General features: G+C 34.4%; 1 protein-coding gene across 3 annotated transcripts in view; it reads right to left on the reverse strand.

The window, feature by feature from the left end:
• Nucleotides 1–215: 215 nt before the first annotated feature.
• The window catches only part of LOC145668054 (uncharacterized), a 62,400-nt gene continuing 34,926 nt past the window's right edge, over nt 216–27,689 (reverse strand). For 2 of the 3 annotated variants that reach the window (XM_081735541.1, XM_081735540.1), the window contains exon 3: nt 25,815–27,525. In XM_081735541.1, coding sequence (XP_081591667.1) covers nt 25,941–27,525 — 1,585 coding nt within the window. In that variant the 3' untranslated portion in view covers nt 25,815–25,940. Of the gene's footprint in view, nt 6,366–25,814; nt 27,526–27,689 lie in introns of those variants that run through there. The other variant, XR_014127963.1, reaches the window with a different exon arrangement.

Raw genomic sequence — 27,689 nt, forward strand, 5'->3', positions numbered from 1 at the left:
GAAATGTCTAACGGTTCAGGATTCTTTCTTTAATTGTGAACAATGTAAAGAAGTCCCAGTAATTCGGGAGCCATTATACAACGATAATATATATCTTATGTACTTAAGTATTATTTGTATTTACGGGCAAAATGAGCTATTTAAAAAGGCACAAGCTATCAAGAAGAAGAAATCATATAAAGAAATAATTTAAATATTTTGTATTATATTGAGATTTTGTTATCGTTGCTATGATGATTTGTTACTTGTTTTAAGGTCGTTGCTATAGTAACTGGAAAGATATAGGTGTAACGAGGAACCATCTTGTGTAATCTAAATGTATAATATTTTCAGGTGTCGAACAAGTTATACGTTAAAGGATAATAATATATATACAGTATGAAGTGCATTAATGTGTTGAATTATTCCAGATAATCTCGTGTATTGCATAAACATTTAGAATCAGGACATATGTAACATAGATCACGACAGAATTAGCGTTACAGTCTGGTGTTACTAACTTGCACGTTAGTAATTATAACATTTCATGATTACTTGTTATAAATTTGTAAAAAAGACGCTTAACCTTCCGAAGTATAAATGATAATCGAAAGATGTAATAGAAAACCAGGCCACTCTTTGTGCTCAGATAACTGATCATAACTCCTGATAAGTAGCGTTAAATTCTATTAAGTCTCAATCAAACGGCAGGTGAATCATGTATCTATGTAATAGCAAGAATGTAACACATTTGTACGTAACTCGTTAATTTCGTCTATGCAGCACAAGCAGAGAGTAAACAACTTACAATTACATGGACTCAGGAAAATTTTACATATAAAAATACATAATACTATTTACAGAACGCATGTTATAGGTACAAGGTGTGATCATATATGTAGTTTTGTTAATCCAATTACATATATAATTTCTGATAAATAATTACATTTATGAAGTTTCCATGGAGATAAAACACTGAACGGTTATTCATTTCCCCTATAGCTGTTTCATTTGAGTATAAATCTATAGGCTTACATTTCAGAAAACCACGACTGTTTTCGTCCTAGGAACAGTTAACGCTAATTAAAATACTTTAATTATGCAATTGTTAAATAACAAAGATGTTCTGAAAAAATTGTAAGAACTATAATTGAATATTAAAAACTGACCGCTCGTTATTACATATAATAAATATGGCATCTCAAAAATCAATTTAATTCCTCATTCTTTGTTGATTGTGCAGGTATTCAAGTCGGTATCAGTTTATTCCCGTATCAGTGTATTGAACGATATTTCCCAATAGAGAACAAAAGGTTAGTACTCGCCGCAATATTTATAAAAACTAAGCAATGTTTTCGAGGTTCACGGTCCTCGTCAGCTTCGTATCTGAAAAAGGTTTAAAACAAAACTGAAAAAAAAAAAACATGTGGAAAGGTGGAGTGATAAAAGAAAATTTGAAGTAACTACAAAATTTTGTCACAAAGCACTAAGGCAAATGAACTAACTTTGAACTCTGTAAAGATAGTCACTGTTCGTTATTGTTATTTTTCTTTCTTTCCAAATGGCGGCAATATGTAGTAAAAAAAAGTTGATACCATATCAGGTTAATTTCTCCTTTGTCCAGATTAAGTCCAAGTTTTAATTTGGAAATGTGAAAGGACTCCTTAATTTTTCGTTCAGTCGAAGCTTTTACTTTTTCCATTAACCGCACATTAGCAATATAATATTTCTTTTCCCTGAGGCGAAATGACAATCTAAATAACTGTTAAGGATTGAATCCAGGTGAGATGAATATGTTCATCTATGTTGGTACAAATATTACTTTTAATTTGTCCTATATAGAATTTATCATACTGAGAAGTGATACTATAAACATCACTGGATTGTTGAGAATCAGTAAAACACGTGACATCAGTAAAATGTTTAATGATGAATCAGTAAAACAATCATTTAAAGTTTGTTAGATGTTTCTCCTTCTTAAATATTAATATTGGGCCTTATGCAGTGTCGTTCTGACGTGTGATCAGAGCCATACTAAAGAGTTCGACTAACATTTGTTTGCTGCAGTAGTCAGGCCTTTAGTACCACGCTAATCATACGTCAAAACGACTCTGCATAAGGTGGATTATGTTTATGTAATGTTTTCTTTATTTCTGCAGAGACATGGGGAACCAAAGGGATGCCAACCCTCCTTTACAGAAACATTATGAAAATTAAATCATGATGAAGTCTCACAAGATCACATTCTCAAGCATTTTTTCAACTTTTTATATCATTATTCATTAATGTGAAACAAAAGATAGCTGCCGCACTTGTCCTAGATTGTTTTATTCAAAATTTATAAACATGCTTTTCTCAAATGAAATCTTTAAGTTTTATGTCCCACTGTTATGCCGGTTAGGCTAAAGGAGACAGACGGTGATGATGAGAGATGAGTGAAAAAATTGTGGAATGAAGAAAGTGGGAGGAAACGGTAGAACCCCGAGAAAACCCACGAGCACGGTGTTTGTCCACCACAAAGTCCACACGGCGCGAGCTGGGATCGACCCAGGGACCCCACACACCGGAGATGAACGCTCTACCACTGAGCCACCGCGCCGCCCCCCCCCCCCAAAAAAAACACGCTTTTAGGCGCGTATTACAGTTTATCTTTTCGCTTGATATAAAATGAATAAAAATTTTGAATAACAGTATTAATAAAATTATTTTGCTATTATTTTAATTTAAAATTCAAAATCTCGAAAACCGCTCAATACCAATTATTCCTAAAATTGATTTGTTTAAATTTTGGATCCAACATTTTATTTTTTTAAACAATAATATGAAATTTGAAATATTTCCCTCGTTTCCAAATACTGTTTTATTGAAATCTAAGTATTTCATTGTAAACCCGCCATAATGTTTTTTTTTTTTTTTTTTTAATCTCGTTTTGTACAAAAATAATATTTAATTCAAAGTTAGCGATCTCAAAAGCTCACATACACTAAATTATTTTCTGGACTTTTGCCCACGTTTTTGGGAATTAGGACCATTGTGGGACGTGGGGATTTTAACTTGGATTATACGGAAGGCAGACACCAAAGAACTCTAATTTGAAAACTAGGCAAATGTGTGTACGCCAATCATCAAAGGCCATAGAAATCGTCGTTTGGAGGAAGAAGGGCGTCCGTTCTACGTTACGCCTACGCAATAAAAGACACCGGTTTTCGACCCCACTGTGACATGCAATGAGAAGTAAATTTTATATGATAACCGATAATGTGCTGAGAAATAATTAGAGGGCACTGCTACTCCTAAAAAATTTCAAAGTCACAGGTGCACCCAAAGAGATTAAGGTAACTGCGATGGTCCGTTGTTTGAGTGATTCATTAACGCTTCCTCAATTGCTGTGAAACCACGACAGCCTGATATTTTGCACCGACAATTAGACCTATATCCAGCATTGGCCAACCGAAATAATTCTATCATGTCACAGAAAAGACGTTGCAGAATTTCAAACATTGCGGCACAAAACTCCTGCCTCATCCATCAGCCTTGCTACACTTTTCGCGCCCATTTACTTCCACTTTTTTTCGGTGTCGACAACTTCTTGAAGATATACGTCTTCAACAATTAAACCAGTGTTCAGAATGCATTCGAAGACATTATCTGCTTTGAAACCGGATATTATTATGCTACTGGAATAAATAACCTTGTTTCTCATTGGAAATACTGTGTTAATTATGCGCTTTTCTTTCGATTAATTCCATTCAGTTCCAGACAAGTTACGGCGATGTTTTAACTTGTGGTTTGAAATTGAGCTTGAATTTTGTAACAACCAAATATTAAACCAATATATAAGAATTGTACATGTGTTACCTTCGAGAATACCAGAAAAAAATACGTTTAGTGACGGAAAAGGAAAAATTAAATGTTCCGGAAGTACATTTAGTTCCTTGTAATTATGGAGCAAAACAAGAAAAATCGGGTGTAACGAAACATGCATTAAAGTAGAGGTAAAGAATTCTTTGTAATGGCAAATCAGTAACAAAGTAAACTACGAAATTGTGCAGTATTCTGATGCATCAAGCGACTGAAATCAAATTGGGTAGCCGTACAATGAACATAGGGAGGAGGAATATAACTGAAAAGATTTGGGGATACCATACTTGTTGTATATAATACTGAACATCGTGACATATTTCTTGAAACTGTAGTTCTAGCAGCTTCTCAGAGCATCTTTGTTTTTCAACAATTTCGTAACTTAAATATATTAATAAGAAATAACAGCTCCAAGAATAAAAACAAGTAATCGATTTTGCGAGCATAAGCCAATCAATTTATTTATTTACTTTTCGGACGAGACCCAACAACCATCTATAGTTTTCCGTGGAATTTAGCCTATTACAACCACATGAAAATATTGGAGCCATTAGTCATTTACATGTTCCGACAAATATTAAGGCAATTTTCATTCTTTCAAGTTCATATGCATAAAACCAATGACCACGAACTTGGTCATTATGTAGGAGTTCTAAAAGCATATTCTTCTGTTATAAGTATTAGACACATTTCTTTTCTTTGGTTTCTATTGAGTTCCTTAACACTCTTGATATGTTCCTCCTAGTCATTTTTTCAGCCATCCGGTAATTGTATCTATACGCACACAAACACGTGTCAAGATGCAATTTCATACTAATATTAGTATCTTCCTAAACACAACTGAAAGTACCTTCATACACATACATACATACATACATATATTACACTTTGCTTACAACTAAAAAACGTCCGAAATTAAATGCATAATACGTTCTCCTGAGTTACATGTTTCTCCTCAATTTTGCCTTCTGTTTCAGTATATTCAAAACCGCACGTGGCATATGATACAGCATTGAATTGATTATATGCGCATTCTTGGTTTCTAGTCCACTAATTTATTTATTTTATTTTTTATTTTTTGCTAGTGATGACATTTTGATTGTCAGTTTGACCTCCTTTAAGTTATGTTTCGATAGGCCTAATCATTTTGATAGCCAGGAAACCATCTCCTATATGTTCTTTAATTCTAGTTTTCATATTTTTCTTTATCATTCCAATATAAGAAACTGTTGTACTGACAAATGGCCTAATTTGCAAAGTTGTTCACGAAATACATTTTGTAAAAAGAAAGATGCTTTTCAATATTTGTGTGTGATCTACAGCTAATCTGAAACCCCTATCTCTTCACAACTTTGACTCGATGAAAGTTTAGGGGAATATGGAAACGAAATACACTTATTCTTGGACTTCGTTATGACTTTATGGTTGAGTTGTGATGTAATTTAAAAACATTCGATTTTAAATCAGGATGAAGGCAACTTCAATAAGAATTGGAATATAATTATGAACGGATTCATTGAAGAACTACAAACCTCAGAGATTTTGAATTGTGTAAGTAGCACACTTTTCAGAATATATATATAGACAGAGACTGGAAGTTGAATCGATTTGCCTATGGGCTTAAGAAGAAAGAAAAAAGAGAGAGAGAGAGAAATCAAAGTAAAGAAAACTTAAATGAATTACAATTATTACTTCCGGCATCCGAACACCGCAGAAGTTAGACAACTGGGAACCCTAACGAAACATTCGAACAAATTTTGTTCTGGAACCGAACGCCCAGCACATTTTTCGTGTGTGTGTCTGTTCGTAGGTTTAATCAGCTCTTGAGCTATCCATATGTTTCGCTGTTCAGTTAGTTGTCAGAAGCTGAGAATGGAAGGATTTTGTGTCATTTTCACTGCTAGTTTATGTTTTATGTGACGTTTTATATTATTTTTAATATGCAAATTCTTATATTTTTAATTTGATTAGTTTACATTTGTATTCAAACCACACATGTATTATTATTTATTAATATTTTGTCTTAATATTCAGTGTATGTATTCTTAAAATCATTTTGAAAATTCGAGTTTGTTGCACCTAGTAACAAATTAATAAAGTTTCAAGGTATCACTATCTTTAAACTACAAATAGCATGACTAAATATTTGTGTCTAAGACTGTTTTATTTATGGATAATTGATACTTCTAAGTTTTGAGCTAGTGTACGTGAGATGATCATCCCTAATAGTTAAAAAAAAAATGTTGATATTAATGTTGAAAGGGGACTTATTTAAATAATATGCAAGATTTTTTAAAGTATAAATTATCCATTTAGTGTCTGGTAGTCGATGGCAACAGCCGCAACCATATCAGGAGAGTACACATCCGATTACGATTCCCACGGCATATCAAAATGTTAGTGGCTGTAAATCTTAGCATTAAATTCTTGTTCACTTCAAAGAAAGAGACAGGCGAAAAAACCACGAATATTTCTCCATATAAAGAAAAGAGTGGGCTGAGAAAGATGGTGCAGGCCTCATCAACCTATAAGTAAAATATCTACACAATTATATTCATTATGGAACAAATATACTCAAATGGTACATACTCTCTTACATAGCTGTCAAGAAACAAAATATATATATCTTAGGATACATAGTGACAACTCTGCTAAATCATTAAACGTGCATACACATGGCACAAATAAAAATATTTAGATGCATATAATACAGGTTGTAATTTTTCATTAAGAAATATATATTATTCTATAAATAAACTTTGATACACTAACATCCTACATAAAATTCTCGAAAATTTTTAACATAGTTACAACACAACCAACATTCAAGTTAACAGGGATATTTCTTTTACGTAATTCAGAGTAATATTATTACTTCTCCATAAACTATATTTAAAACAAAAGACAGGAAAGATCAAAATAAAAAGAATGTTAAAGAATCAAATGTACATAAACAGTCTTCGTATCTAAAACTAAATAAAGGATTTTATCTATAGTTAACTGAGCTGTAGTCGTGAATAACGATTCTGTATAATGTAAAATGAAAACTTTGGTTTAACGTTCCACGATTATAATTTGTTCACTTTAAATTTGACAATAAACTAAAAATTAATTATGGTGAAAAAGTATAATAGAATGAAGATAATGGAAGAAAACAGGAGAGTTCATGAACAGGATGATGTCTACTACAAGCTCACAAATGGCATCGAACTCGTGATCAATAAAGGAATCCTAGTGTGGCTATATGAAAATCGAAATCTAAAGTATTTAGCGTGACGCTACGAATAAAAACACCCTGAATGAAGGAAAGGCATTTAGCTTTCATTACTGACCGTCTCATCGTCAGCTCATAGAATGAGAACAGAAAACGAAAGAAAGAAAAAGAATGCTAAATCCGTTTCTATGTCACTGTCAACCATATCAAATGAAGTCGGTGCTCCTCGTGCGGAGTTGATAGATACGTGATACTATTGAACAATACAGAGCTGTCATAGGCAGCTATCAAAAAGTAATCCAAGTAATACAAACAGGTACAAAAATGGGGGGAAATGTGTCGTTATTAGTGCTACGCAAATAGTGATATTATTACTATCACAAGCAACACAGCCAAACCCTAGATCGGAAAATGATGACGTTAGAAACCTACTGCTAGATCTAAAACATGGACGAAATGACATACACAAAGAATTAAAGCAAATAAAAATGGATCTACAAAACATGCGTGCAAAAAGAAAAAATGAAATGAAATCTTTGAGTTTTACGTCCCACGGTTATGCCGGTTAGGCTAAAGGAGACGGTGATAATGAGAAATGAATGAAACGGTGGAATGAAGAAAGTGGGAGGAAACGGGAGAACCCCGAGAAAACCCACGAACGCGGTGTGCAAAAAGAAAAAGTACTTGAAGAACAATTTTAAAAAGAACAGGAAAAAGTGATACAGATATTAAACGAGAAAAATGAAATAAAATGCAAACTAGACTACATGGAAGGACAATCGAAACAAGATAATTTAATTATGTACGGTGTCAGTGAAGATAAAACTAAACATGAACGGTGAGAAGACATGGAACGAAGAGTAGACATCATCAAGAAGTGTACAAATATCAACATAACAAGCGACATGATCGAAAGATGTCACAGAATGGGAAATCAGTGGGGAAACGACCCACCGTCATCAAATTTCTCTCTTACAAAAAAAGAAGAAATTCTATGGAACAGGACTAAATTTCGAAGTAAGGGAATAGGTGTATCAGAACATTTCTCTGACTGCATCAAAGTGGTGAGAGAACAATTAAAGCCTCATCTTATAAAAGCCAGAAACGACAGATACATCGCGCACCTCTGATACAATAAACTTATGATAAACGGGCAAAAGTATACATTGCAACAATGTGTCGAATATGAAAATGCACGAGCAATAAAAACTGGTTTCCTACCCTCTCACCATAAACAACGAGGACAGAGAAAGTAGCCGAAAACAATTTCCCAGCTTGAAACCAAGAAAAAAATTCGAGCGTGTGCACGGAACGAGTCTGAATACCCACAAGACCAAGACAAAAATGAACGTGCACGTGACTCCTGTAGGGCAAACAGAAGAACAAGTGTGTGGCAACATTATCCCTGCGTGCATGTGACAGTGTTAGTGAAGGAGCTGTGAAGTAAAAAGGGGGGAGTGGAAGAACAAAATCTTCGATAACAAGAAAAATAACTGGAAATCATGTGATCATCGAAAATGAAATAGAACTTTTGAACTCTCAACTGGAAACTCATAAAGACATATCAGTGGTAAGGTCACAAAATAAAAATACTGTCAGTGTATTGATACACAATAAGATCATACTCCGAAATTAACTGTCTTACTGAGCACTGTTGTACCAGTGGTAATCTAGATGCCATAAATTTTAGTAATTACAAGGTAATAAGTACTTTATGCACAATTAAAAGAAAAAAGGGGGTTCTCTAATATTAATAAATTCTGCTAAACTAGACAACGCTAAAGAATTAACGGAATTATGTGATATTTCCACTGAATCTGAATTTGAATTTGAATGCTCAGCAGTATCTCAACTTAATTCTTGTAGCAACTTATAGAAGCCAACAAGGCACAATTGCACATTTTTGACACACCTAAATATCTTGTTAGATAAAATAGGCAAAATTCAGAAAAACATATCTTAATTTGCGGAAACTTCAACATTGATATTTTTAATAAACACAAAAGAAAGAAAGATGGTACTCTCTTTAATAAATTCCTACAACATAAATTATATAATCAAAAATCCAACTCAACTAACTTCTCACTCAAACAGCAACAGACAATGCGCTAACAAATTTAGAGAAGGATTTCATAAAATACGGAATCATTGATGGACTCTCAGACCATACTTGTCAACTATTAGAAACAAATTTGGAGTATAATCACACAAATAATAACGCAAAAATAGACAAGAATACTAAACCAATTATATATATACATTTCTTGATTTTCTAAGAAACATAACTTGCAACGCCATGTATGAAAAACATGCAATAGAAGACAAATTTAGTAATTTTCTTACTATGCTTAACAGTGGCTGTTAGAAATCACTCCCCCCCCCCCCAAAAAAAAAAGCATACAGTAAAGAAAAAATTCATAGGGGTTGGATAACCCAGGAAATAAAAGAATACAGTAAACTGAAGCGAAAATTACTAAAAGAAAATCTATACAGCCTTAATTAGAAACACTAAACAGACACGCTGCACCAACATCGTTACTCATTTGAGGAATAACACCGAGTCTCTCTGGCAAGCTGACAGAGATCACATACACATAAAAGATAAAAATGTAAGTAATATTAAAAACTTAATCATTTATGATACAAATATAAATGAACCTATTCAAACATATGACGAACTTAACCGACACCTTAAGGAAACAGCCGACAAGCTGGTAAAAATAAAATAAGAGAATCTGATATAGCCATTAAACTGTTAGCAAACGCGATATCGCACTCTGTTTACAGCATATTTCTCACATCAATATTAAAAAACGAGGTACTGCATCAAATTAGTAAATTGCAGGAAGATAAGTCGACAAACGACGAAATACCGACAAAAATAATAAAACTATGTAAAGAGTTATTGACACAACATGTAACGTATTTATTCAATCAATGCTTAATAAATGGTGTATTTCGTGATGTTCTTAAAATAGCTCAAGAAAGACCAATATTCAAGAAGAGAGACTCCATATCCGTCGAAAATTAGACCAATCTCACTGCTACCTGTTTTCAGTAAAATATTTGAACATCTAATAAAGAGTAGACTATGCGATTTGCTCATACGCCAGAATATTATAACGAATGAACAACACGACTTCGTGCCGAACAAAGGCACCAAAATGCTAACCATAGCTTAACAGACCATATATTAAAAGGAGTAAATGAGAAATTTCTAGTACTCGGTATTTTTGCGATCTAAGTAAGGCGTTTGATGTAATAAACCGTGAAATACTTCCAAAGAAATTTGAACATTATGGCATACGTGGAAACTGTCTCAAATTGTTCAAATCTTATTGAGAAAATACAAACTAATCAATCGAACTTATAAGAAATACAGGTGATATTCAAATAAAATACAAATCTATTTATTGAGAAATAAAATATGGAGTGCCACAAAGCTCGGTTCTGGGTCCACTCCTCTTTCGTACTACTGTATATATAAATGATCTACTTAGCAATATAGATACCAAAATTATACTGTACGCTGACGATACTTCAGTTATTATCAAAGGAAAATGATACAAAAGCTCTTGTTAACAATGTACAAGACGTAACAAAAAAAACTTCGCTTTTGGTTTGTTAGTAATCAGTTAGTTTTAAACAACACGAAAATACAATAAGTTCTCCACTCACACACGCTAAAAACAATAATAAATCCACAATAAATCCAAAGGACCCATTCATACAGCTAGTCAAGGAAACAAAATTTTTAGGCATTATAATAGATGAGCATTTCAGATGGAATAGTCGTATCGAAGCAACTACAAATTAACTGAACTCTAGGAGATATGCTCTAAGAGTGCTAAAAGATACATTAACTTCAAGAGGCTTAATATAAATCCACTATGGCTCTATATACCCTATCATAAAGTATGGAATTCTATTTTGGGGTAATGCAGCTGAAAGTAAATCTATATTTATTGAACAAAAACAGGCCATTGTACCACTGCAAACTTACATTACACAACAAGCTGTAAATCGTACTTTAAAAAGTTAATGATATTAACAGTTCTATCTATTTACATCCAAGAAGCATCGGTTTTCAGTAACGCAAAATGAAGATGAGGTGAAAATCATCATTATAACATTAGAGATCAAAACAAAAAATCTTACTTTACTAGTCTCACTAATACAACAGAGCGCCCCCAGACATATGGCAAATAAAATATTTAATGCTTTGGCTAATCACATAAAAACTGAGAAAAACTTAAATAAATAAACGAAATTTAAAAACGTATCTAATAGAGAAAGAATTTTATAGTGTAAAAGAGTACCTAGAAATATCTGTAACAATGTAAAATATTTTCATTATAATCACTTGTATAAATCATATTACGTTTTCATTATAATCTTACACAAATACTATGTACATGTGAACTGAATCCTCCAAATACATGTATTGGTTAGATGAAGTAAATAAATGAAAATGGGATAAATGTTTGGACACAATTATTGAGTAACTGAAATCGTGCTAAAAGAAGCATGAATGACATAATAGAAAAACTCTCACTGCTGCAGAAACTGTGAAACGAGCTAACAGATGTGTGAAAGACTTATCACCTGCTCTGGGACAACAAGTTGTAAGGTTCCGAACAATAATGAAGGAACATGTACTGTAGTGAAACTATGAATGAATTAGCCAAATTTTTAATTGTAGGTAACTGTGTCATTGTAGTAATAGTTCAGATTTCTGTACTTTTTTGCGAATGTATCTCACCTTGTCTGCCACGATGGCAACACCTGAGTGATCATTCAGTAAACTAAAATTCATCAAAATGCATACTCGTAGTACAGTGTCGCAGGCGAAATTAAGCTGTCTGGCAATTCTGAGCATTGACAGCGAAGCAAGTCACCATGTTGATACTGACAAAGTAGTCAATAAATTCCCCAATAGAATCATCCATTTAGAAAGTTATAAGTAGGATCCAGAAGTTCTGGTGAATTTTCACACCTATGAATACTTTGTGTTAATTTATTCAGGAAGAAACTGTTTCTGTTGCGAAACTCTTTTAGTTTACTTCATAATAACGATAATACGGAGTGGCCCAAAAGTAGGTATACAGTCCCTTACGGATCGGTCATGACATTTTATATCATTTACTTACTGTTGGAGACAAACTTAGAGATCTCTTGCCCCAACCACTACCCATTTTCCTCCACATAACCCAGGGCTGCTCTTAAGCAGCACGTGCGCTGTCATTCTCTTCAATGTTGCCGTACTTCCGTAACCTTTCATAAACTGAACAAAATTCAGCATTTTTTAAAAAAAGCAATGAATGGAAGATAAAGGAAAGGGACAACAGAGGGATGTGTCAACGTTGATTTTCAGGTAACGGGGGGTCATAAATTTATAACAAATGTCTTCAAGAACAGGAGGAAGAGTTTTGAGGGCTTTCCAGATTCCAGGAAAAAAGTAGCTTTAAATGTGTCTGCTAGTATATTGTTATTCATACAGGTATTGACTTAGTTTCTTCCTTATCTGATCTTAATTTATTTTCACTTATACCTTGAGCTCAGGACAAACCAAAACAAATAAATTCATTATATTAATAAATTAAAATGTCATACTTGATCGATGCTGGTCTGTATACCTACTTTTAAGGTATTCTGTAATGTGCATTTTTTTTTATAGTATTAACAAGTTATGACTAACTAAATGGTTCATCCAAAGCCAAAAGGATATTTTCTGTTGTATAAATTTTACGCACCTTCATGAACGTGGAAGAAGAACCCTTTTTATATTTTTGCGGGGGCAGATATGTAGCCTTAGTCACGCTACTAAGCAATGATAGTACTTAGAATTGTCGGATTTGCATAAATAGCCTGTTACAATAATTCGAACTTGGTTGGTCTGTCAACACAGCATTAACACACTTAACTACACAACACAATATGAAAACGCATATAACGAAGGCATATAGTATACGCAATAATCAGAAATTTTTGGTATATACCCAGGTACATAAATTAATCACATTTTTTTAAAAAAGTAAATAATATTATAAATGCTTGCAGCCTCCAAAACGTAAAAAATAATTCCTATTCAACAGTCATTACCTGTTTTATGAGTTAGTGCATTTGTTTCTCGATTCGCTGTTGTGTTTATGTGGTTGTTTTGGTTGAAGAAGAAAACCCCACGTCGTGTAGATTTTTAAAAGCTGTGGTTATATGAGTTAAATTCTTAAAATGGGATATAGATGGTTTGACGTTCGATCCCATATTAAACGCAAAATGAATTACCAATATGTACACAACTGCTCTCACATAAATCTGATAAGATTAAACTTTTTTTTTTTTTTTTTTTTTTTGTCTTCTTGAGAAACTTTTGCACATATACAAAGAATTAACCGGAAGGGCATTATCTCTTATAACACTACCATATGTCTCACGTACTTATAAACAACGAAATTAGTTTGCGATCTTGCGTTCTCTGCAAATACAGTGTGGTCCAAAAGTATGGAAAATCCTAATTAGTGATAAACGCTGCAAAATATAACCAAAATAACACTGTAGGTGGGGAACAGAGATAAGAGAAAATGTTTGAGGACACATCACAATGACGTCTGTCATCTTGAGTTTTACGCGATTGTCTTAAATGGAACAGAACGATATGTGATTTTAACAGTAAATTTTCGTCAAATTGAACAGTACTGTTGTTTTTGCTCTAGCGCTAACCATTATAAACTAATGAATATTTCTTTCTTTGTACCATTGCAGGTGACTTACTAGCAGAAGATGGCCTTGATGTATGCTGAGCACATTGACATCGTGCTGATCTCTGGAGAACGAAGCACCAGGATGAATGCAGATGATTTTAAGCGCCGTCATCCGGAACGGATTTCCATCAGCAATGGTACTGTATTCAATGTGCTGAAGAAATTCCAAGAAACCGCATCTATGACAAATCAACCCAAGACTGGTAGACCACGCACGGCGACAGAGAGGCAACAACTGTGGCAGCATCCGCAACATTCAGTAGAAGTCCCAAGACAAGCACGCGTAGCGTAGCCCGTGAAAGTTGTGTTAGTTGCACCTGGACCATGCGAATTATGTCAGTGAGTAAGTGGCACCCTTATAAGCTGCAACTTCATTAACACCTTATAGAAAATTATTCAGATCGTCATCTGGAATTTGCTCAATAGGTCACAAAGCAGCTAAGCAGAAACTCCACATTCGGCTCTGACACAGTACTTACTGATGAAGCGAAGTTTTACTGTTAAGCGAGGTTAACAAACAGAACATGCATTACTGGTTGGACAGTACTCTTCATTGGTCTGACGCATACGCGGGTGTCCCAAAGTAATTATGTAGTGTAGCTTGTGGGAGACTCGTGTTGTGGGTCCATTCTACATCGACGAAGTTCTGCCGGCGATGGGTTATCGGCACATGTTAGGAATGAATTGTGGACGAATGTTTCAATATTATAGTCTACACTCCACGCTAGACTTTGCGTGAGAGGAACTCAGAATGCATCTGACAATGAACAGGAATAGGCAAAACATTGAACACGTCCTGTAACTGTGGACGGGCACAACAGTCATAATTTGTAATGATTAGCAGTAGAGCAAAAATAACAGTCCCATTCAATTTCTATAAACTTTTACTGTTAACATGACATAGCACATGCTATGGTTTCCATTTAAGACAACTGCGTAAAATTCAAGATGGCGAACTTCATTGTAATGTATCCTCAACTATTCTCCCCCATCTCAATTCCCCGCCTATATTGTTACTGTGGTTATATATTGCAGCATTTACCACTTCTTAGGGTAGCGAGCACCAAACTAGTATAAATTACTCTTGTAGTAACTCTTACTTCTTTAGTCTGGATTACTTCAGTAAATTACTTCCGTAGTGATATATTCTTTTAGTAGCTGTTGGAGAGCTCAATTCCTATTTAGTTCTTTTGTTGTAACTAAAGTAGTAACACCTTTTTACTGAAGTAGTAACCATTTCAGCACAAGAGGAATATAATGCAAAAATGTTGTTAATTGAAAGACAAGAGAAATTGTGGAAGAAGAGCATAACCTTAAAATGGAAGTTATGAATAAGTTCAAGAAAGAAATAGATCAAACTTCAGGTTCCGATTCTTCAGACAATATGCTCACGAATTATCGTAAATTGACCGATTCCTAATTACCTTTATAAATCTTTTATTATCTTTTGAAGCTTCGTAAACATTAACTCACATACAACATAACAGCGAGACTATGACATTACATTACATAATATCGTGTTTGTTTGTTACTATGACAACCTTCAGTTCGTCGTTCTGGTTATATATCAACATTCCAATTATATATTCGAAATACCTATATTAATTTTATATTATTTTCTTCTTTTTCTTCCTCTATAAAATAAACTGGCTTGTACTTATTTGTAAACCAACTATTGCTCGCGTAAATTTCACTTTACTTCGTAGTGGAACAAAAATATACAGGAATATAAAGATGAGTGTTCCGAGAAATGATTCTATTGAGAATATAGATACGGAAGATGGAACGAATACTTCTGAGAATGTGGTTAATAGAATGCCACAAGAAACAACTCAAGCGCACGTTATCTTGGAAGTAATCCTTCAACAAATGCTACAACAAAGGCAACAACAAATGCAACGATTGGATCAGATGCTACAACGAGATGATGAACGGTGGAAACAAATGCAACTACAAAATCAGCAATTTAGTGCGAAAACGGAGTTACAAGATCTGCCAATTATTGAAGAAACTCCATTATCAGTCAGCAAGAATGCGATAAATGAACCTGATCATTCTACAGATCCTGAATTTGCATCGACGAAGAAATATGACATTATTGATTTGAATGTGTGGATGAAATTAGCTGAATGTTCGCAAAATCATACTGCGGTATTGGTTGGATCAGATTATCCTAACTTCTTTCCTCATTCGAATGATTTTGACTGCTTTACTGATACTGTGTGTAACGGAGTTTCTGGTGGGTATCAACGTGCGAAAAGTTATGGTCATTTTCATCTTGGGAACGCTATTGACTGTCTGTATTCCCAGTATATTCAACATGATATTAATCCTGTGGTGTATGTAGCAGGAAGAAAGTTGATTCCAGCATTCATGAAATGCAGAAAGAAAACGTGTGTTCCTACCAGTGCTTGTAATGATTGGTCGATTGAATTGAATCTGTTGAATTGTTCATTCAACGAAAAGGCCAAAATGATGTTAGTTAACAATCCGATGATGTTTTCACAGAATCTGGTGCAGTGCATGGACTTTAATAATCTAAGCATGATATTGCAAAGTTTTGAAATCCATCAATGGTGCAATATAGTACTAACCTGAACCAAACTAACCTTAATCGAAACCAAGTTCGAAGTGTCCATGTGAGATTAAAGTGTAATCCCAATGTAAAATGTGATGTTAAATCCATATGTACCAATAATGTAATCGAACCTCATTACAGAAGAAACAGAAACCATGGCACGATAGAATACCGTCGATGGCATGTAAAGGACAAGTACAGATACATTAGGAGACACGATATTTCACCACCAGTGAAACGAATAAGAACTGAACCTAATTTTACCGGTAATATGATGCAATCTAATAACAACAGAAGTAATATGGTTTTTCAGAAACGCTGCGTAGATGGCAGGAAATACGGTAATAAAAGTAAGAAACTAAGAACTGTAGAAGTAAAGAACGCGGAAAACCGTATTCCGATTTATGATTTTCAATGCAATATGAATGAATTTGTTGGCCATGTAACTTAGGGCTAGCGTTCCGATATCCGATAAGACCGTATTCAATTGATTTTGCTTTAAATACCGTTATGATTTTGTTTGTTATTCGTACATTATTTGAATTCTATAAAGTTAATGTGAATTATATATAACAGATGGCATGTTGTTTTAAAAGGAGAAAACTAAGAGTTGTGGAGATATATAACGCATAATGTTATATTTTGATTCGTGTTAATGTATGTCTTGATGTTATGTCTTGTTTTCGATATTATCAGTATTTCGTCTTCGTTCTGAATTAGTTTTGTATATTTATGCTATGATTATTCCTTGCTGTTTAAAATTGTAACTTGTGAATGTTTGTTACATAACATTGAAGCTTTAACAAATATGAATATGGGGCCGCAGTGGCTCAATGGTAGAGTGTTCACCTAATGTGCATGAGATCCTCGGTTCGATCTCAGCTAGCGTCAAGTGAGGTTTGTGGTGGAGAAACACAGTGTTCTCCCGTTTCCTCCCACCTTATTCATTCATTTCTCATCATCACCGTCTCCTTTAGCCTAGCCGGCATAACCGTCGGGCGTAAAACTTAAAGATTTCATTTCATGAATATGAATACGTTTTATATGTATAAAACATACTTTATTTGCTTGATATTTTTTCCAATTAGTTAATATGTTCTTATTTTTCACATGACATAATATTTGTGTTCATTCTTTCAACATAAGTACATTTAATTTTTTTAATTACCACAGTCTAATATTTATTTGTACTAGCAAGATTATAAAAGTAGACATCTTGTTTTTCTTAGAAATAATCGAAGCATCTTTATTGTATACTTTGTGTACTGACGTAACAAATAAAATGAAAATGTTAATCCCCCAATTGCAAAGAAAAAGAAAATAAAAAGAAAGAAAGAAAAAAGAAACATAACTATAAAATCATAAATAAATAAAATGGGTCACATTTCACTGCAGTAGTGACGATCCAGTGACTTATTTTTTCACTCAAGAAGAAGAAGTCTTTACACTAACTTGTTATTTTACTAGAAAATTAGGTACAATTTTAATTAAAATAATTAAGTATAACGGATCTTCTGACAGCTTGCCCTGCAGCATCTGCTCCTCACTGAAATGTATATTGGTTGATGTCACTCACATTCACGGCATAGGATAAAACATATCTCCAACTTCCATTCCAAAGTTGTGCAGAACTGCACCAGCTACAATAACATTCCCACACTTGTTTTGTTTGCCGCACTGTTTTAGTGAGAATTCGGAAACGTTTCTTCCACACACCGAATGTACTGTACTTGTAGGAAAACGGGCTGTATTGTAACGCCCTTTGGCTACTGTGTGGGGTCGAAACACATGAACCATAAGACGTTTGGAGAGAGCATATCCACTATCTTCAACAAGCAATCCATTATATTGTTCATTTTCAAATCCTGCAGCAACTCTACTGTTGTTCCAAATGCGTGCATCATGCATGGAATCCGACCAACAACTTACTACGTTCAAAATCTTGATATTGACATCACAAATGATTTGTGAATTGATAGAAAAGAATATCTTGCGATTTCTGTATAGTTCTACTTACGTTTCAGAAGGCAAAGTATGGGTATATGTACACAATCCATGGCTCCTGACATTCGGGAATCCACCAATTAGCTAGAATTCCCTTTTGTTCCTTAATATATTTTCTTGATTCTGTGGCATGGACACATACAGTGGCTTTAAGGCAATTGAACTATCACACTGCTAAAAGCTCTTCCAGTAGTTGTACGATGGATGTTAATGAGATCCCCTGCTACGATTTGATAAGCACTAGTGCGAAAGATTCGCAATCCATAAAAAAAGTTGCAGCTTAAGAGACAAAGCACAGTTCTTGTCAGAATTATGCTGCAGGAACTGCTCTAGCATACCAAACAGTGACTGGAAAGATTCCTTACGAAACCCAAACCGCTCTTTGAAATCATTGTCGCTACACATTGCAAATGATTCTCTTCTCTCCATTAAAACCTTCATTCTTGGGATGTACACCTCTTTCTCCATTTCCATATATTCTTCGTAGTCTAGGTAATATTTAATACCTAGAATTCGATATTTAACACGTAGAAACCAAAGAACACATCTTACTCTCTAACTTTACTCCTACTATGCTTAGGAGTAGATTTTGGTCTTATTTCCTCCTTAAGTTACTAATGTAGTAGCGTATTCTTTGATGGCGCTCTCCACCAGTTATGGAGCAAATAAATTTACTTCCGTAGTAAATGAAAAATTTGCTCCTGTAGTAATTTACTCCTTTAGTTCAGTGCTTTCGACTGGAAGTCGCCGATTTCCTTCTCTCTTAGTAACTTACTACTTTAGTTTCATTACTCTTGGTTGGTGCTTGCCACCCTTAGTTTGTTTCTACACTTCTGGATCACCCTGTATGTCAAACATCCTCAATATCCGATGCTTTCCCACATGCTCGTCGCAGTGATATGTAAGACTATATTTGTAAATTTAAATCCGCGATCTCGGCAAGCTATTTCTACAAACTTTGGGAAAACCTACTTGAATCAACAGTGATTGAAGAAATGCTTCTGCAGCAATCGATTGGGTCAAATTACATGCGTTCACGAAAGGATTATTTAGTTATACTATCAGCCAAATAATTAAATAGTAACAAAAAAAAAAAAAAAAATCGTACAATGTAACAAATGAAAGAACAAGTAGATTGCATATTAAGAGTAAATGCCTTCTAATTATACCAAAAAAGAATTAACCTCTAATTGGTAAGTGTAGATGTACAACAAAATTAACAAACACATTATATATATATACATTATGCACGATCAAAATTTTAATTATAAATGCTGATCAATTTTACTGTCGATCTACTCTTCCCCAGAAGTCGCCTTAACAAAATAAAACTCTAAATTCAAAACATCGTAACTTCAATTCAGCACCGAAGGACTCATTTAGATAAATAAAGAGAATATAGTGAACTTAACACATCTTACAAAACTTAACGTCCAAGTTTGAATACAAGATTATGTTTTCATTACCACAAAAAAAAAAAAAATAAAATAAAATAAAATAAAATAAAATAAAATAAAATAAATAAATAAAAAAATAAAAATAAAAAAATAATTCAATCTACTGTTACGAATTAAGACACACATCATTTACAATAAGAAAAGTTGTCCTTCCAGAACTCATTACGAAAACTTTCAGTTTACGTGGCAACAGGATGAAGCACTGCCTTACTTTAGTGCCGTTGTGAGAGACTTCTTGGAAGAACATTTCGATGAATGGATTGGTGGTCGTGGTGCGACAGATATATATATACTAAGTAAGCAAAAGAAAACGAACACACTTGTCCGTTTCGATCGATATGACACACATGACGGTGAAAGCACGTACGAAGTTTATATATATATATATACAGGCCTGCATTTAGGTAAGTGCTATTCTGTGCTCGAGCACAGGGCGGCAGAATTTAGTGGGCGGCAAAATTTTGGATTTTTTTTTTTTTTTTGAAACATTCAAAATAAAGTAATATTTAAAAGTAGCAACCCTCAGAGTCCCGTGTAAGTCCGAAAAAATATGTTAATATTTCGCTATAATTACAGTAGTTACTAATTAGCTAGCTTATGATTATTTTTAAAATCCTCTCCCACTCCAACCCAAGGGGTGAGGATGAACTTGAACATCATGAAAACTGATACTGTTAAACTCAGTACTGAAACAGTACAGTACTGTAACAGTACTGAAATTGTTTGGTATATTGTCGACACATTCCGGCAGTCATGAAATTCTACAACGTCAGTTAAATTCAGGAGAATGGAGGCTGTTCATAGATTCCAGCAAATCCAGGTTAAAATGTGTTTTATTACACAACACTAACATCCATCCGTCCATTCCAATAGCACATTCAGTGACTATGAAAGAGACATAAGAAAGCCTTCAATTTCTGCTGGAAAAGGTGCAGTACAAGCATTATGAGTGTGTGTGTGGAGGGATTTCAAAGTCATTGGAATATTGCTAGGCCAACAAGCAGGCTACACAAAATATCCTTGTTTTTTTGTGTGAGTGGGACTCCAGAGCAAGAACTGAACATTGGGTTCGAAAGCAGTGGCCATTCAGAAGTACTTTCATACCTGGCAAAAAGAACATTGTTTCACTTCCATTGGTTGATCCCTCTAAAATACTGTTGCCACCGTTACATATAAAACTAGATTTAATGAAACAATTCGTGACAGTTTTAAGCAGAGATAGTACCTTGCCAGTAAATTTTCCATCTATTACGTCAGAAAAAATCAAAGCTGGAATTTTCACGGGCTCTCAAATCCGAAAATTGATGGCGGACAAAACATTTGAGGAAAGTATGAGTGAGATAGAATTACAAGCATGGGCTGCGTTCAGAAATGTGATACAAAACTTTTTGGAGAACAAGAAGGCTGCAAATTACAGCGTTTTAATCGACGAGTTGTTGGAATCTTTTAAACTGCTTGTCTGCAACATGAGCGTCAAAGTTCACTTTCTACATGCTCATCTCAATTACTTTCCTAGCAATCTTGGTGATTTTACGGAAGAACATGGCGAGCGTTTCCATCAGGACATTAAAGTGATGCAAAAGAGATACCAAGGAAGGTGGACTATCCACAGTAGCGGCTCGTAGTCTGTACAAGCACCGGTTGCAATGTTGCAATATCAAAGGTATGTAGGTACGCGCAATTGTTGCCCTCCCCCAGCATTCTTGAGTCTTATCCAAAAAATATTCAGGAAATATGAAGAGGAAAGTCTTGCAAGCTCTATTTGTATATTATTGATTAAATTATTTCTCTAATATTGATTTAATACATAAGCTATTTCCTTTTTTTCAAACAACCAGTATCAATGTACGTTTATACACTATTTATATACAAAACCTCTACACTCATGTTATTGAACACGAGATAAATGCACTCGAAAACGAGATAAATGCACGAAGAAAACTGCATGCACGCAGTTAAACAAAATTATTTAATTATATAAACTATGCATTATTTTAGGATGGAAGGTTTTTCTTCCATCTTTTGGGCTTCAAATTTTTCTATGACTTTATTGAAATCTGCAATGCTGCTCGCCAAGTTTCTCTGAATAGAAAGCATCGCTCCGCAAATATTTTCCGCTTTATTTTCTTTAGTGTCCAGAAACACCTCTCTCCTCCGACAATATGCATTTTGTTAGCATTTCTTTGTATAGATATACGGTACAAAAAGTTCATTTTCAGAAACCACGTATTTTTGTCTGTAAAGAAGCATGAAATCTAAGATGTTTTCCTTTGAAAATGAAAAAAGAAAATAGTTTAACAGGCAGCAAATTAGGCTAAAGAAGACAGATGAGTATTGGAAGTGAATGATTTGATATTAATTTATGCTCTCCGCCGGAAATCGAACACGGAATCATGTGCACGAAAGACACAGAGCTAGGAATTAGACCAGTAGTAAGACATTTTCTTCTTCGAGACTCGGTCGACCCCCCAGAATAGGATTTTTTAAAAAATAAATCTTATCCCAAGAATTTTCACCTTTGTATTATAAATGTTAAATAAAATCTATTGACTTCGGACGAGCGCCCCCCAAACTTTCAGCCTGGATCCGTCCCTGCTACCACCAGACTTATATTTGTTCTTTTCGAGTTTATGTTTTGTGAATAACTTCTTTCTTCCAAGCGTCTGTATATCCCTCACCCTATCAATTGAGTCAAGCGCTGCTAAGCGGAGGAATTCGTAACTATTACAGAAGCTGACAAGTTGCGGAAGAAAGGCAATCGCAAGAGAGCAATACGGGAAGACAGGAGCGATGCAAGAATAAATTCACTTTCCCACGTTAAGAGATAGGAGCTGCTGCCATATGCTCAATGTTACTGCTTCCAGTGGCAACGTTCGCTGCCACTGGAAATGTAAATCTCTCTCTTTCTTTCCGTTTTTTAATTCACTTTTTTTAGAAATGCATCAATACTGTTTTGCGCTCAAGAGCAGAGGTTTATTTTTTACTGATACACTACTTTAATACTTAAAAATAAAATTTTAGTATTAAAAATATCCGGTTGCACAACCATGCAACATATAGTACCAGCCGCCGCTGACTGTCCATATGATGGACGACTATTGCTGGATGTTAAAAAGAGACTGTAAGGAAGAACACCAACAAAAATCTAAAAAGAGGAAGTTTCAAGGGAAGCCCGGTGACGAATGTTAGGTATGTATGTTTTAAACTATGCATTTATGTTTATCTTCTTTTTTCTCTTTCTTCTTACAGTTCTTCTATGACTATTAGACTATGGGTGCGAAGTATACCTCGTTGCATTCCCTGTTTCATGAGCTTTCCAACCAAGATGCCATTCATATCTCTGTGACAATTAGGAGCGGGGGAAACGCCAGGATTGCCAATGTGAATGCATAAAAACCAAATTATAAATTTTATACAGGTGATTATACTTCGTTTTGTTTCTCCCTTCCTATTATAGCTACGGCTTTCATTTTCTATATGGTTGGTATTACTATGTAAGGCACCTGCATTATTATTATTATTATTATTATTATTAATAATTTTTTTTTATCAGCGTGGGGTTACTAACACTGTTGTCAGCGGACCGGAAATTCATTTTTTTTTTTTTTTTTTTTTACAAATATTTCGAATTTCTTCTTCTTCTACAAATGGGAGTTCAAGGGTACCAAACATACCTTGTTGGATTTCCTGCTCTATTACCTTTCCAACAAGGTGTCGATCATGTCTTTGTGACAATTGGGAGGCGAAAGGGGTAACAACGTGAATGTTTACGAACCACAAAATTTTATAATTCTGGTGGTTGCACTTTGATTTTTTTCCTCGCTTCCTATTGTAGCTACCGCTTTCATTTTTCTATATGGTTGATACGAATATGTAAGGAACTCGTATTATTATTTTTTTTTACCAACGTAGAATAACTGACAGTGTTGCCAGCGTGCACGGAAATTTAAAAAATGACATTTTTTTTTTTTTTGCAAATATTGCGAATTTTTTCTTCTTCTTCTACGAATGGGAGCTCAGATCCACCAAACATAGCTCGTTGCATTACTTGTTTTATTAGCTTTCCAACAAGGGGTTGTTCATGTCTCTGGAAAGATTGGGAGAGGTACCAGGGATGACAACGTCAAGATATGAATTCCCTGGCAGGCGTCTACAAGTTAAAAAAGACTTTTTTTTAAAAAAAAAAATTGACATTTTCGTGATTTGTGAAAAAACTGACGTGATACACAATTTTGAAGGTCATTTTCGTAATCTGCATAAAAAATCGATTCCGATACACCTTTCACTTGAAAACAACCAAACCTTGCATTTCAATGTTATTTATTACAAATAAACATTCTTATTTAGGAGGTGGGATAATGACTATAATCTCAGGACGCCACTCCGTCCTATATGCATTCAAATCTCCTGCTTGCCTTTCCCCAATAACTAATGGAGAAAGGAAGAATTTACGCTAACTTCTAATTTTCCTAATTCGTTAATTATTCAAAATCTCTCTAAGAAGGAACCTGTAGAAATACGGGTTACAGTAATCACTTAACTCTGGCCCGCACCCCTTACAATTCAAAGACTGGCCATTGACTCACAGGACACAGTCTGGCCTAATCCTGATTCTGAGATTCCAAATTAAAGTCTACAATAAGGAATCTATCCAAATTATACATATAGGATAGGTTGGTCTTGGATAGGTTGTCAGCCTTCACTCCACGGCTCTGAGTAAACTTCCTTGCACACAAGGAATGAGGAATTAGGTCAACATTCACTCTTGCACATTCCTGCATGAAAGTTGCAGTGAGAAAATTTCTAATCATTCACAGCACCTAATTGTGCTAATAAATACATACACAAGGGGATCGAACCCAAACGCATTCGTATTCAAATAATAGTTCCTCCACCACTAGGAAGGAACCAATACCTAAGTCTTTTCGACGTTTCTCACCTTCGACAAAGACCCCATAGGAAACTTCCACTATCCCAATACTTCCAATACTTCCAATACTCCCAATACTTCCAATCTAATCAACCAATAAATGAACCAAGTAGCCTCTGTTATAGGTGTAGGATCAAACTTCTAAAAAACAAACTTAATTCCTAATTCTCTATCATGATTACGGCCAAAGTACAATTGCTTTAGCGGACATCTGTGTTGTAATAGAATCTCTAATCTGACTACATACAGTAACTAACTAGAGAGGATTCTCTCCAAACTGCACATTTACTAATAGTCAAGCGGACTGGCTTGCCGCGATCCTATACTCAAGGACCCCTACAACGTACAGCAACGAAAGATAGGGGAGGCCGCCTTTTTATATGTTTTGGCCCGCTAAAAGAAAATAGCTACAAAAAAATGTCCTTTGAAAATTTTTAGCCCCAACAACTCGAATGGAAAATTCCAAGCAAAGGAGAGAGAATACAATGTGATTCTCTGCTAGCCTTTTACGACAGACTTCTAAAACGCAAAAAACTAGCATGTAAAAAAATCAACGATAGAAGCTAGCTAACTGTAAATAAGTATGGGGAATAATTCTACACAATTAATAATAAATAAATATGAATAAATACTGTATATACCAGTGAATTAATGTACTCCAGGCCTGGATATCTACCTTATAATAATTATTAAATTGATTAATATTTAATTTTTCCTTTAATATTTATAACTTATACCAGCAAGGTAGCAAGACGTACCTTGCATTTGAGACATAAGTTTGAGAGTCGGGGGGGGGGGGGATTATTTAGAGCACAGAGGCGCACAATACATAAATACAGGCCTATATTATATATATATATATATATATATATATATATATATATATATATATATATATATATAAATATATGGGATTGATTCATACACTTTTAATCAACAAAAACCAAAATCCAAGCAGCTATTGAAAGAAGTCACTAATTGAGTACTTTCGAAATTTGGATGAAAGGGGCGAAAGTACCAATAGAGAAACGAGTATTCTAAAAAAATATTTGAGTGGGAAACAAATAAAACTTACATGTTTACACAAATAGATCGACTGCAAGTACGCTGGAGAAAGTAGTTGTTACCAGTAGCTCACTTACTTGTAATGTTACTTTCAATCAGACAATAGAATTACGTCCGGTTCTTGACAATCAGAACCTTCCCCAACACATTGCGTTTGTTGATGATCTGATTGTGATTGTTCAGACGTTTGATGTATTTTTAAATGCTTAATACATTGAGACTGTGATTGAAAAACTACACCACATTTACATACGTACAGTTTAAGTGTTAGTTCAGGATGACATGTTTGAATATGCTCCACACATGCCTCAAAAGTGGGAAATATTATTTTACATATTTTACACGTAGTACCTTTATTACATTGCACAGATCGCTTTGTCGTGGATGAGTGTGTAAGTAAATGCAATTTCATCTCAACTTCAGTCTTGAAAGTTGCGTTGCATTTTATACATGCATAGTGTTTCTTAATAGCGTAACAAAGCTCTCGTTCTGATTGATGTGCAGTATTATTTTTACAAACACGACAAAGATGTCCATTCTTCACTAACTCTTTATTACAGATTGAACAGAACTTCTTTACATGCACCTTTGAATGAATGCTGAGACGCTCACTACTGCTTAAGTATTTACGACATACTTTGCATTGATAAGGTGTCTGAGTATGAGTTCTAACATGTTTCACAAGTGATGATCTATTCGTCAGTGTTCTCCCACACATACCACACATCCAATGCTTGACATCCCCATGACAGCTTGAATGCCTGATAAAGTTGGGCTCATAACAAAACTTTTTGTGACACACAAAACATTCAAATGGTTTACTTGTAGCATGATTCTCTAAATGCAAGATGAGCTCAGATTTCGAACTGAAACTTTCGTTACAAACTGAACATTCTACTAAAATCTTTGGGGTATGTGATTTTGCATGTTCAATCAGTTCAGGCATTGACAGATACAGTTTTTTACATATTTTACATTTATACTTTTTATGATTATGACTATATAAGTGGCTGTTTAGATTGGGTAGGTAAGCAAACTGTTCCCCACATACTGAACATAAAAATTCTTTAATAATAGCATGACTTTCCTGATGTCTCACCAAATCACGTCTATGCCGAAATGCTTCAGAACACACTCGACACGAGAATGGTTTATAGTCAGGATGGATTTTTGCATGCTCTATCATACGCGCTTGTGTGTGGTAAGTTTTATGACAAATGGTACATGAGTATGTTGAACGTCTTTGCCTAGTTTTCTTGGATGATTCGACTTTCTTCCTATGTATAAGTAAGTGCTTCCTAAATTCTTTCCGTTTACTGAATCCAATATTGCAATCTTTACAGTTATAGATCCTAATACTTTGATGAAATTTAGAATGTAACTCAAATAAAGACTCAGAGGAAAATGTCTTGTTACAGTCACTGCATGAGTAAACAGTTGAAGGCTCACTTGTGGGCACAAAGATCCCTCTTGTAGTTCCCAAATTACGCTCATCTTTATTTAGTTCAGATATCACTGGTGTACTTGTTAAACCATTTGTACTGCTGCAATGCGGCGTATTATCTTCTGATGGTGAAATATCTATTATCAATTCATCCTCCTCCTCACTTATGACATCTTCGTTATAAGTAACGTCTGGTTTCTCGAATTTTTCACTACTTTCTGCTATTGTAAGTCTGAAATCAGAATTCAAAAAATCAGTTTATAATCTCAACAATACTTTCCATTCTTGTAATTTCAATTACTATCATTAACCTACTAACCAAGATTTTAGAAACTGAAGGAATGTATTGTATTTCCATTTGAAGTACCATCAAAGCCTTTAGTAATACAGTATTAA

This window comes from Thermobia domestica, chromosome 13 (genome assembly GCF_964235325.1).
Source record: "Thermobia domestica chromosome 13, izTheDome1.hap1.1, whole genome shotgun sequence".
NCBI lineage: Eukaryota > Metazoa > Arthropoda > Insecta > Zygentoma > Lepismatidae > Thermobia > Thermobia domestica.